This window comes from Periophthalmus magnuspinnatus, chromosome 18 (assembly GCF_009829125.3).
Source record: "Periophthalmus magnuspinnatus isolate fPerMag1 chromosome 18, fPerMag1.2.pri, whole genome shotgun sequence".
Classification (NCBI taxonomy): domain Eukaryota; kingdom Metazoa; phylum Chordata; class Actinopteri; order Gobiiformes; family Gobiidae; genus Periophthalmus; species Periophthalmus magnuspinnatus.
In genome coordinates this window covers 20,706,135-20,719,741 of record NC_047143.1, presented here as the reverse complement: position 1 = coordinate 20,719,741, position 13,607 = coordinate 20,706,135, and the positions used below count along the sequence as shown (strand labels likewise).

Here is a 13,607-nt window from a genome sequence, read left to right as displayed (position 1 = left end):
ATAAATAATAATTAGCTTCGCATTTAGGTCTCACCCTTTCCCCGACACCCGTTCAGCCATGGGTGCCCCCCCTCCGCTCGCCTCTGCTGCTTTTCTTTGGAGAATTGGGCTCGTTGTACTGTATTTTGGCTGGGAAAATAAGAGAGAAAAAAATGGCGGATAGCAGGGGCATGAATATTCCAAATGACTAATGTTGCACATGCTTATTTTTGACATATCTGGCATCCACGGGGAAATAAAACACTTCTAATGCAGGGGAGCCATCTGTTATCTGTTGCTGGTGTTTCAAGGCAAAACGCACACACTATGAAAGGGAAGCACGCACATGTACTAACTGCAAAATCTATGGGGAGCACGCCTAGCAAACAGCCCCTAAACTCCTATACAAACTGAACACATCTCTTTTTTTCCCTTCGTCAAGAGTATCGTAAATCCAGACGGCTGTAGGGTGACAGGGAATGCACACATGCGCTTTTACGCTAGCCGTAAATATCGAGGCTTGTCAGTTAGCAGCAGCTGTAAAGGTATAAAACGGTGCTAGCGTGAACAGGGAATAAACTGGCCGCATCACCTTGAAAGAAAAAAAACATCAGACAAGTTCACACACACACACACTTACTCTGATATGCGTTTGCAAATATGGCCGAAATCGGCGAGAGCTATGGTAAACAAGGCTCTCTATGCATGGATAATCTGTTTTGTTATTTCCAAACAATAGATCCGGGGCTTATTGCAGTGCCAGGACGCTTCCATTTCAAAATTTTGGGGGAAAAAAAGGCTAATTTTATGGTGATTTTCGTTTTTGCTGCTTCCCACAAAGAGGATATTGAAATGAGGTTCGCGGAGAATGCGGAATATTGTGTATGCAAAGGTTAGTGAGGCAGAAACGTGGTATTCAAATGCGTATGTGTAATTTCAAACACTCACACTCACTGTTATGGTAGTAGATTAAATTGGTTGATTGTATTGGCATTAAAAAGTAGGAGTAGAAGTTCAAGTATGCTGCAAATTACAACGCAAACAAATGACAAATACTACAGTCAATACTACAAATGATTTGAATGTGGCATTGAAAGTTGAGGTAGGGTTTGGGGGATGTGCCAAAAAGTCAATTAATTAATATTATTAAAAACTGAGGCACTCAAAAAGTACAAAATAATTAAAAGGCTTCATTACAACAAGGCAGATAAAGTTAAAATCACAGCAACATGTTTCCGGCCTTCATCAGGGCAAACTCGAGATGGCGGTCACAGAGCAGGTTTAAAGTCATAGATGTAGGTCACATGATCAAAATGGGCTGGCACACAGTCACCTGGTGCATGATGGGACATGCAGGCTAAGCAAAGACGTTTAAAATACACATACATTCATGCTCATACTAATGTAAATAACAAATAAACAATGGAAAAAATACAAACGTTTCCTGAGTTTCCTGAACATAAACAAGACCAACTTTTAATCTGTGCCATTTAATACAAAAAAATAGTAAAATGGCTGAACTCTGCTACTCTATCATTAACAATACACTGAATCTCAATCTAATCAATCCAAAGTTTTAGAAAATGTGCTACTCAGAGAAAACAAGACCCTTATATCTAGTAATGGTAACGATCCATTCATAAACCACTGCATTGTCCCCATACTAACCCCGTTTCTCATGGCTGAAGTCTTGTAACTTTGGCCTTGCTCCAAAATGATAGTAAATCCACAATCACATGACCTATTACTCATCTTTCCTGAAAATGTCATCCAAACGTTACTACTGCTGTTCAGGCCCCAGTGTGAGGACATGGCCATTTGACTAATATGTGGCGCAATTGCTAATGTGCCATTTAGGTTAAACAGTGTAAATGAAATACAGTCGTTCATTTTCATACTGACAGAGTTCCACCACTGCTAGTAGACAACGGAGTAATTGCCCAAAGTCTCATTATCATGGAAATATACACTCTATAAAAATGGGGTTATTGCACAGCCTTACTGAATATTAAACATGACTCTTAGCCAAGGTATAAAACTGCCCTAAAAGTCCATCAAAGAACAGGTCTATTGAAAGTGAAAGCATTGACCCACAAGTATCTGCTATATTTATTCACTACTTATACAGATCTGATTTTCAAAGGATGTGATGAAAAAAAAGAGAAAACGAAACATCATTGGTATCACAAAGCCATGGTAACCAGCACACAGGATGAAACGTGTTGAATGGGAACATCATGTAACCAGTGCCCCTGGCCTCCTCAAGCCAAGGTAATTTTCACACTTTGTACCAGAGCCATTTGAAGTGGCCACAAACAATATTTAGACTTCAAATGGACTCCCAATTTTGAAGAAAACTGTTAGAGGAAACGTGTGTTTTGAAGTGAAAATAATAAATGCAGTCAAATTTAGTCTCATGTTCAAAAGCCTGGAACAAATGATCTCCAAAGACGTACCTTGGGAGATGCTGAAAAGATTAATGTGTATCTTAAATTGTGTGGGACTACAGTACAAACAGGTCACAACCGACTAAATTAGCTTAGCTAGCTAGTCTAAAGGGGTGTTCAAACTAGCCACATGCAAAACCTCTGATTCAAAGCATACATCTGAACTAAAGTATTCAGCTATAACTATGTGTTTTAGAAGAAGAAACACGTACAAATGTGGGTACTACTTTAAAATAACTATTCCTTAATTAGCCTTAATAAAGCATGTATAAAGGCTTTAGTCATAATGAATGAACAAATTGCTAATTAACAATGATACAGGGGTTAGCAGTTCTACTTAAGGTATTCATTAAAGTGATAGTATGTAACTTTCTGTAGGTAAAAGGTCAACTGGATGATTCCACGGAAATAAAAAGTTAAAACTGCACTTAGGGACATGGAGCTAGATATGCTGTGTGCCATACTGTGGAATGCCATAGCCAGTGAACAACATTTCCATGGAAACAAGCAGATGGAGGCCCTTTTACGGGCTAAATAAGAGTCAGGTTTGTGGAGATGCAAGCCCACTCACAGTAAGGACACGTGTTTTTATACATTTTTCAGTGCAATAAAATCAACCAAAATGACTGTAACTATTCATTCATTAAAAATTAAGTCTTTGTTCACACGTATTAAGACTAACTAAGACGTACTGTTATTATAGTTTACACAATTTAGCTAAACTTTGCAAACCATATCTCAAATCTGTCAGTTTGAATGTCCAATTTCAGACTACACACTGTATAGATTCTATTGCTGGTATTCACAAACAACATATGGCTCCGTAAAGCAACCGGGAGTATTTTGAGTGCGTTTTGATGGCGCCATGTTGTGCTTTAAGCTAAAATTCTCTTACCTCTATCAGCTGCTTTCAAATGGGGATCTTCACCCACAGACCTGCCTGCTCCGGCTGCATGCGTCTCTTTGATCTGTGGATACATAATGGAAGCAGAGAGGGAGAGAGAACAAGGTCAGAGATGTGTAGACTTACGAGACCTTCCACATCACCTGGTTTAATGCACAACGCGCACAAAGGAGCCACTGTTTCCCCACGCATGTGCTGGCAAAAGGGGATTTAAAGCGTCTGACAGGGCTTTGTGATTTTTTTTTTTTTATTTTGACTTAATATAGTGGGGATAGTACCTGCTGTAAATATAAATGATAGTTTTACAAGTTTGTGAAGAAAAGTTGCTAAATATGTTGAAAATTACAGGAAGTGGAGCAGTTCTAATCTAAAACATGAATGGCATCACACTAGGGACAGTCAGAATTCCATCCAAAAGTTAGCCACAATTTAAACGAAAGAAAGTTATTTTTCTCCATCCTATTAAAAATGAATTCACCAAAATGTGTTTTCATGTATTTTTATTTGTCGAATATTAATTTCTGTGCACATTTGGAGTTTTGGTCTAGTCTACGATGCTAGTTTGCTAAGTACAAGTTATACAGGGTGTCCATAAGGTCTTTTTACAATTTTAAAATTCAATTACAAAGGCGATTGATAAGATATATTAATTATATTTGTTCAATTGTGCTAAGTGGTTATAAAAGTTTTTAATCACATTGGGGTCTGCATGTTCGTGAGTTCCTCAATCAAACATTTCCAGACTGTTGGACTGGACGGCTTCCACGTTCACCAGATATCACACCTTTGGATTTCTTTCTATGGGGCTGTGTTAAAGATATCGTGTATCAAACAAAGATACGGGACATTACTGAACTAAAGCAAACGATAACAGATGCGATTGCAACCATTGATGAGGCTCTGCTACAGCGAACATGACAAGAAATCCAGTACCTTCGTTATGTGCTTCATGCGACTAATGGTGCCCATATAGAGATATTAAATGAGGGCAAAAAACTTTGGAAACCACTGGGTACAAAAGAACAAGTCTGATTAAAATATCTTATCAACTGCCTTTGTAATGCACTTTTTACACTTTATAGACACCCTGTAGTTCCAAATGGCCAAATTGGATTTTTTCAAGGAACAGCATCCCCAAATACACTGCCTGGCCAAAAAAAAAAATGTCACCACCTGGATTTAACTAAGCAAATAGGTATGAACCATCTGCAGTTGGTCAAGTCTAGGTTCAGCATGAATGAGGTCAGCTGACACCTGAATATACTGAATGACCAGGTTATTCCATCAATAGATTTTTTATTCCCTGATGACACGGGCATATTCCAACATGACAATGCCAGGATTCATCGGGCTCAAATTGTGAAAGAGTGGATCAGGAGCATGAGACATCATTTTCACACATGGATTGTCCACCACAGAGTCCAGACCTTAACCCCATTGAGAATCTTTGGGATGTGCTGGAGAAGGCTTTGTGCAGCGGTCAGACTCGACCATCATCAATGCAAGATCTTGTGAAAAATTAATGCAACACAGGATGGAAATAAATCTTGCGACATTGCAGAAGTGAAATCGAAACAATGCCACAGTGAATGCGTGCCGTAATCAAAGCTAAACGCGGAACAACCAAATATTAGAGTGTGTGACCTTTTTTTTGGTGGCGACTTTTTTTTTGGCCAGGCAGTGTATGAGGCAGACAAATCAAATATAGCTTTTACTGATAACAGTGGTGACCAAGTTGTTGTAATTTGCTGTTTTAGTTCTCAACACGTTTATCCAATCAGAAAGCAGAATGAGTCTCGTATTTGGGTTGCCAGGTTCAATGAAATCCAGTTGGTTTAAACATAAAAGGACTGTCTCTGATATGAATCCTCGCTACCTAAACCCCAGCACCTGCAGCCAGTCATTAATCAGTGCTTCTGCTGCTTCTATAATGAGAATGATAAAAAACGTGTATGTGTTCTCTATATGCTGGCTAAGGCACTGGCAACCTAGGCTCAGTTGTGATTGCTGTACCTATATTTTTAAAACTGCATACAGTTCTGTAAAATATTTATAGCAAAATCTCAAATAATCTTAACTGCGATTTAATCCAACATGTCATAGTCGCTTTAAAGGAGACTGCAGCCCTGACTGTATGCAGTAGACGGATGTAACGCTTGATGTTACAAAAGTGCACGCTTCCACCGTCTCCCAGGGGCCTTTGAGAGAGAGTTAATGATGAAAGACAACATGGCTGAACGCCTTTGTATAGGTCGCAGGGGAGACAAGACGACGGCGTGCCAAAGAAAAACTATTTTAGCTCTTAATTGTTCCTTTTAGCACGGCAAGTTCGCTCGGCAAGATCCAAGTTACCTTTTCGGGAGATTTAAAAAGAGGGATAATCCTTCCAGAGCGCCAGAAATGTTGACGGTAAATATCAAAATATTAGCTTAAGGGTTAGGGTTGTTGATGCTCGAAGGCAAAACTAAAAAACAGATTATACTGACAGTGCGTAGTAGAGAAACAGCCGCCAACACTTCGTCATTTTTATCCCCTTGTGTTTTTTTTTGAGATGACAAATAGTGACAAGGTATCCACAGATGGGACAAAGGAAATTCAGAATTGGTTTGGATGACTGGTACAGAGCAGTGGCATATTGTTTCTCCTTTTTCTGTTGCATAGAAATCACGGTATGCTGCGCGGGGAATGGGAATCGTCGGCCAATGTAACGTTGTGAAATAGCAACGAAAAGTAAAAAATGAGAGAAAAAGTTGAGTTTTTTTGACTGAATGGGAGTGTGATATGGTACAGGCCAAGACCGGTTTGATGAATAGGCCAATGGGGGGCTGGACCACTCCACTACTGTGATGGATGGTCACCAAAATGGAGTATTGATCGGAGCTGCATTATTTATTTTGCCTTTGTCCAGGTTAGGGTCCAATCTGAAAGCGCCTTAAAGGAATACTAATACTATGTCAAAGAGCAGTATTTTATCATGGGGCGAGTTAACGAAAGTTTACGGCGGATTTTCAGTCGCTGTTTGTTTTAAAGATAGCGAACCCTCTGATTGCAATAAAATGCTAAATGGTCACATATACAGCGCTTTTCCACCTTCAAGGCACTCATAGCGCTTTAAATCAAGGAACCACTCATCCATTCGCACATACACCGATGTACGCAGACACTGGGGGCGAGGTGGGTCAAGTGTCTTGCCCAAGGATGACAGTATTCATTCAGTATTCAATCAGGATTCATCCGCTGGAATCGCATCGCCGATCAGTGGCTTCAACGGCTCGGCTAATGATGTTTTTATGTCGAGAGCGGGATTTGAACTGCCAACCTTTGGGTCTGTGGATAAACACCTTACCAAATAAATCAATCAATAAAGTTGCAGAAGGGCCTACTTGTTTCTGCATTAGAATTGAAGTGGCATTAAGTGTGCAGTGTCGTATTTAAATAATAGACAATACATGATCTGTCCAACATTTAACGTTTAAGACATTAATTTGTAAATAAACATACATATTATGGCTAGCAGTGGTTCAGTTGTTATTGCATTTGACCACTGGGAGTTCAATTCCAGCTTGAACAGGTGCAAAGTAGTGTCCTTGGGCAAGACACTTCACCCGTTTTTCCTATGGATAAATGTAGTGAGTGATCGCTGTGAGTTGAAAGAGATTATCTGATTCATTTTACGCGTGTTATAATGCTGGAACATCCTCAAAATCATACCTGGAGCTGTGTTTTGTTTCATCCACACATGTTTGAGTAACCCTGGATTATTGAGCTGTCTGCATCTCCAAAGCTCAAAATGTTCTGTTCTGATGTCGTTCAGTGGTAGTTTTAAGGTTAACAGCTATTTTTACCCTCTATTGAACTGCTTTACTCTTCAATACTTCAGCTGAAGTTGTTGCTTTATTTTTAAAATATTTTTGTTCTATATTTTTGGACAGTTGAGATTATCAGTAGAAAGTCTCTAATATCTGCTGGTACACCGAGGAGCGAAGGAAGTTTCAATGAGGCTAAAACAATAGCTATAATTTCAGGCAAATCCAGGACTGAAATGATCAAATTGAGCATTTCCTGTATTACTACTAGATGACATCACAAGGTGGAACAGAGTGTTTTCAGTTTGACAGAAGAACACAGCTTATATATGTAGGATTTGTGTGTTAAACATGTGTGAATGAAACATTAAAACACAGATGAAACAGTACGATATAGGACCTTTTTACGTAGTTTCAATATTATCGCTTAATGTTGCAATATATCATACTTCAAATGTGTTATTGTGACAGGCCTAGATCCCACACTCATGCTTGGATAGGTGTTGATTCATCTTATTTGTGTGAGCATGAAAGGAATTGTATACTCTGGCTGTGATTCAGACGTGCTAAACCTTAAGTGCTATAGATTTCAACCCCTAAAGGCAAGAACAAAGCAGCAGCTGTCCTTAAGATTGTTCCTTTATAAACATACAAAAAGATAAGTGGTGTTATTATAACGCGTTGCAAATTGTCTTGTCCTTATGGTTTCACTTTAAGGATGTGTCTGTAGTGAAGGGCAGATCTATACAAATACACAAATATGGATACATCAGTACTGACTGTGGTAGAGAAAAGTATTTAATCTCATGCAGAAAATATCTATACATACATTTTTTCCCCAAAAAAATTTTTATATACGATTTTAGTCATTTTTTGAAATCCATTGATTATATTCATTTATTTATCTATTTATTTATTTATTTATTTATTTATTAAATTAGTTATGTATTTATTTAGTTATTTATTTATTTTTATTTACTCCTTCAACAGATATTGACATAATATGTATTTATTTAGTTATTTATTTATTTTTATTTACTCCTTCAACAGATATTGACATAAACATATTTCTAAAGCAAACACAGACGTCAAACGGCAAGACTGAAACCAAACCAGAAGCAGAATTATCCCCCAAAAAACTAGAAAAACAGAACACTTAAGCATCTATAATGACTCACAGAATTTTATTATGCAACCCTCTACAGCCCAAATCTTATTGTAATACAAAAAAACACAATATTTTACTGCAAATACAAAAAAAGTATCCACTGACCCCCAAAAGTCATGCATCCATCCATCATACTTTGAACAACAAGTCACATAGTACTCATCGTTATATATACATACTTATAAGATCCGAACCTGTTATGGAAATCTTTACTTACAGTGTTTTACCTAATTTGTAGTTTGTCATATAGGCTGATGGATGTATGTTCTGGCCTTGTGCTTTTTCTAATGGGTCTAAACTGGTTTTCTGGTTCATGTAATTCTAATCTGTGTGGTGTAAATATGCTGTATGTGCTGACACTGACACAGTTTAGAGCAGGGGTGCTCAGACTTTTTCAGTATGTGAGCTACTTTTAAAATGATCGTGTCTGAAAGATCTACCACCTAAAACAAAAATTTTAAACATATATTTATTTGTAAATGTATTATGAATTCTTACATGTACAGTGCATTTTGATACCTTGCACAATGTCATGAGATAATACTGCACAGCACAATTGAACTTCTTACATGTTCATAATTACTTGAATGATGATTAGTGCTCTGATGACTTGCACTGAATGGAATCTGACAGCCAGCCAGGAGTAAAATTGCATTTTTAGTTTGAAAGCGATAACAGAGTTAATCATGTTGATTACGGTTTTATCTTTTTTTATAGCCATAAAAATCATGTTAAACGAAGTATCAGAATTTACTGCATTTTTTCACACAACTACTTCTATTTTACACATCCATCCATATTTTTTCTTTTAGACATCGAATAAATGACTGGGAAAATCCCCACAGCCCCCGCGCTCTCATTCATCACCTTCGAGGGACAACAGAGGCAGATTACCGTAATGACGGTAAAATATTTAGATAGCCTCATGTCTCCGCTTTGAGACGCCGTTTGAATTTACATGAGAGCACGACTAGTTGCGGAGTTACGCTGCTGGAAAGTCCGCAACCGCACTCTATCAGCGACGATAGGATCCGACGCTATAGGGTTAAACTAACTCGTGCTTGTTTATGCGTGTGCAGTGCCCATGATGTGACCTCGGGTCAGGTGTAATCTGACTGGTTATCCTGTATATTAGTCATGTGACTGGATGGATGACGGGACGTGATCTACCCAAAATGCCTTCGCGATCGACTGGTAGATCGCGATCGACTGGTAGATCGCAATCGAGGTAATGAACACCCTGCTCTAAGCCTTAGAGCAAAATGATGCTCTGAAGGGGACAGGTACCTCTTTACAATTATGTGCACGATTGCTTTAATAAATCAGTCTCTTTGATTCAAGACAACTCCCCAGTTCATTTTTATTCTTTAGTTGTTTTGCTTGTAGAAATTCCACAACAAACCGATTTATATTGTAAAAAAGTATTTGTAAAAGCTAACACAACTGTGAACATGCTACATTTCTGTCATATTTCCAGATCAGTTCAAGCTGGAATGGAGCACACATAATGATGTCAAGGTAAAACTTTCAATGCATTTAATCACAAAACTCATCACTGGATCATCACTGTGTGTAAACCTCCATAAACTATACAGCAGCAATGTGTGGGATAACAACTCAAGTATTCCCATGACAACAAGACAAGGGCCCAGCATGCATTGCAGAGAGTATGGAACTATGGAACTACGCGATGTTTGATGCTCTAAATGTGTCTTGAGAGCTTGAAAATGCACTTAACCCATTTGTACCTCTTTTTTTTTCCCATGTATGAGCAACATTTCCTGTACAGATAGATTGTATAAGCAGCTCTGCATCTAATTATTAAGCCTTTTAGAGTTTGATAATCATGAAGTGGACTATCAGCATGCTAGTCTGTCTTATTACCGGCACACCTCTAGCCAGTGAAACTTGTGATGTTTTTCATGTTTTTAAAGCCTAATGTCCCTTTTAACCAATATGTTTTTGTATGTCCAGAAAGCCATTCCATGTATTGTGTGTACCTATAAAACACAACAGCTATCAAGCGGTATTTTCACACTGCACACTGTTTAGAAAAAAAAAAAAAAAAAACATTACAGAAAAGCAAGCAGCTCTCAAACACAAGTGCAAGTCTATGAGGGATCTTTATTCAACTGTTTCCATAGACGCGTGTACCAATTTAGACTTACAATGGCTGCACCGGGGGTATTGGTCTGCCGAGATCCGGGCCTAGCGAACGAAAAGACTTACACGCAGGAATCCAGGAAGCTGCTAATTAATTGACAAGAAGATATTTCTGAATTTATGATCATCAAACAGACTTCATTTGGTTCCCCCCAGTACCACCATTCGTGCCAACCCGCTTTCCCACTGCGAGTGACTTAAGAGACGCATCTTAAAAAAACAGCCCTAATCAAAATAAATGACTAAAAGCTCAGAGGGAGTTGAGAGAAAGAGATGAAATTTAAATAGCCACGTCGATGGGCGGGCTAAATCACACGGAATATACCCTCTTATGTAATACCAGTGGTGTTTTTCTCCATGTGGTAGACCTATATTCATGACAGCAGCAACGCCTACATGTGACTTTCTTTTCCTCGTGATCCCAAAGCGATCCGCTCAATTGAAATGTTACACTGTACAGAAAGATCTTTAATGTTTAATGGGCAACATACTAATCCCCTTATTTCATGGTTACCAGTTGCAGGGAATGTAGTCTATTCAATCAGTTTTATAACTTAAAACACAACAATCTAACCAAATCAGTCCAACATCAAATTAGTGGATCACGTTTGCACTGTTTGTGTAAATGTTCAACTTAATAGAACATTCCATAGTATAACATTGGACTCATATATCTAGCATTCATTAAACTTTGAATTTCCTTGAAAAATGTGCAATCTTTGCAAGCTCAGCGCTCCACGGATATGACCTGTAATTTGGTCTGGTGGCGTCACCTTCTTGTCTCTGTGACAATAGTTTAATGCCATAGTGTGGAATGGTGGCAGAGAGGCTAGCACTCGCGCTTCACAGCATGGACACCCGGACCTTTCTATGCAGTTTCCTCCATCAGGAAAGTTACATAGTGTACCTTTATGTGAATACATTTTCCAGTGTTTACTGTAACTGAACTATAAACAGCTAAGCATTTTGAGAAAGAGAGGCAAACTTAAAGGGAATAAAAGCTTCCAAGCCTCAGGGATTGTCCAAATGCATAACATTTAAATAGGAACTGATGGAGTTTTAATATTCAACTTCTAAAGAAAAAAATTAGGTTATCTTTGATTTTTGCTTTAACAACAAGAACTGACAAAAGTGAGTATGGTCGGTGTGAAATTTTGCAAAGCGCACAGTACTTGTTTTCACAGTTTATCTATGTCCATGCAGCACAATACAAGATAACTGCAAGCTTTGTGTTACAGTTCATTACATATGACTACTTCAGTTTTAGCAGTTTACAATACAACATATAAACAACATATAAACAACATATAAACAACACTGCTTGGTCTCAGACACATCTATAATGTTTATATGTTGAAAAACATGCAATTTACACAATCTGCACTCAAAGTGTAATTTCTTATTATAGATTAACAACTATAATCCATGTGTTGAAAGACAAGTAACTGAGTGAGCTGTCTCCCCACTCACAATAACATTGTATATTTTTCAAGTTTGTTTTAACAATACACAATGAAACATCTGCATTTGAATAAATGCAAGATGGATAATGCTCCACTGTGGAGCTTTCCCAGCAATCACATATCCATGGTGACAGAACCCTTCACCGGAAAAATAACATGGTGAACATTTAATGAAAAAACGAGGTAGTCCGCTCGTGCCAGCTGTCTGGAGTTACATTTATAGTTTATGAGCAGGTTGCAGAATTCATGCCAGGCCTTTTCGCACATTTGGGTGGTAAGAAGTGACACCAGGACAATGTTTGCGCTTCACCCAGAATCTCCTTGGCCTCTCCACACTGCTGCTAATGCAAACTGAACTCCTCACTGACATTTGGGGAGGTCTTCGCCGAGCTTAACTTTGGACACAAGAGCACGGATGGAAAGGCGATATGGAGTGTGCAAAAACCCTTCTGCTATATTTTCAGTATATCAACACAACTTTTTAGTGTTAATACTACACTGCGGAACTTTTCTGGTGAAGGGTACGCTGTCTGCTCGTTGTCATGGTTATTGCTTTGTCTAGAATGTCCCATAGTATAGTATTAATCTTTATGAAGACAAGTAGTGACCAAATTCCAAGTCAGCTCTGTGGAGAGGGAGCCCACTCACAGTAAGAATGCATGTTTTTTAAGGTATTTTTTGAGTAATAAAAACAAATATAATTAAATAAATACTAGACTGGTGTTTAATGCCATACTGTAGAACCTTCCAAGCAAAGCAATGACATCCCCTTAGCAGAAAAGTTCCAAAGTGCACCTTTAATATCCACTTTATCTATGGCTCACAGATGTAATACAAGATGAACTTCTGGTAATTTCATAATCTACATCTGACCAAACTGCATCAATACGTATTACTTTAAGTGGAAATCCAATGTGATATTTATTGATAGGCACGGCCACCAGGAAGCAGAGCACACACGAGAAAATGATTGACGTGTTATCATCCAGGGAAGTTATTAGAGCAAACAGGAACTATAGGATTCTTACAAAGACTTAAGAGAGACTCAGGCATCGGAAAGGAGCTTTAAATTATATCAATAAGTACTGAATAAACTCTATCTCTTGACTTCGTTCACATTTACCTTGACATACCATCCAATAATAAGAAATATATGCATTGACAAATGCACATTCACATATGCTGAATGTAAATATAATGCAACTATTGGATAATAATAAATGGTCACATGTTGATATAGCATTTTCCTCAACCACAGTGTAAAGAAGTGGACTAAGCGATTGTGACGTCAACCATAGCGTCCAGCTCCAGTGAAACGAAGCTCATCGAGGCTAGCAGTTACAGGGGCGAATTTGTAGCAAAGTTCTGATCGCGAGTATCATAGCAACCAAAGAGCCAATCCACTGGTTTAACAGGGAGCGAGTGCTTTGCAACGCTGTCAATCAAACCTGTGGCTAACGCTAACAGGGGGCGACTTTGGGGAAAGAAGGCACCTGGTTTGTCTGTTATTAATAAACAAAAATCTTGTTCAGAGCTGGATTAATGGACACAATAGAGAAATAAAAACATCAGGATCACGTGCATAGGGTTAATACGAACATGTTAAGACCAAACGGACGAAGCTTAGCAAGTAAATTGGAGTCAGAGTCGATAGAGCCAAAAGCGCTTCCATGCTCA

The 13,607-nt window shown here is 38.4% G+C and overlaps 1 protein-coding gene across 3 annotated transcripts in view; it reads right to left on the bottom strand.

The window, feature by feature from the left end:
- The window catches only part of LOC117386591 (glucosidase 2 subunit beta-like), a 270,231-nt gene that overhangs the window by 157,315 nt on the left and 99,309 nt on the right, over nucleotides 1-13,607 (bottom strand). For all 3 annotated transcript variants that reach the window (XM_033983996.2, XM_055229025.1, XM_033983998.2), the window contains one exon: nucleotides 3,322-3,394. In XM_033983996.2, the coding sequence (XP_033839887.1) occupies nucleotides 3,322-3,394 (73 nt within the window). The remainder of the gene's footprint in view (nucleotides 1-3,321; nucleotides 3,395-13,607) is intronic.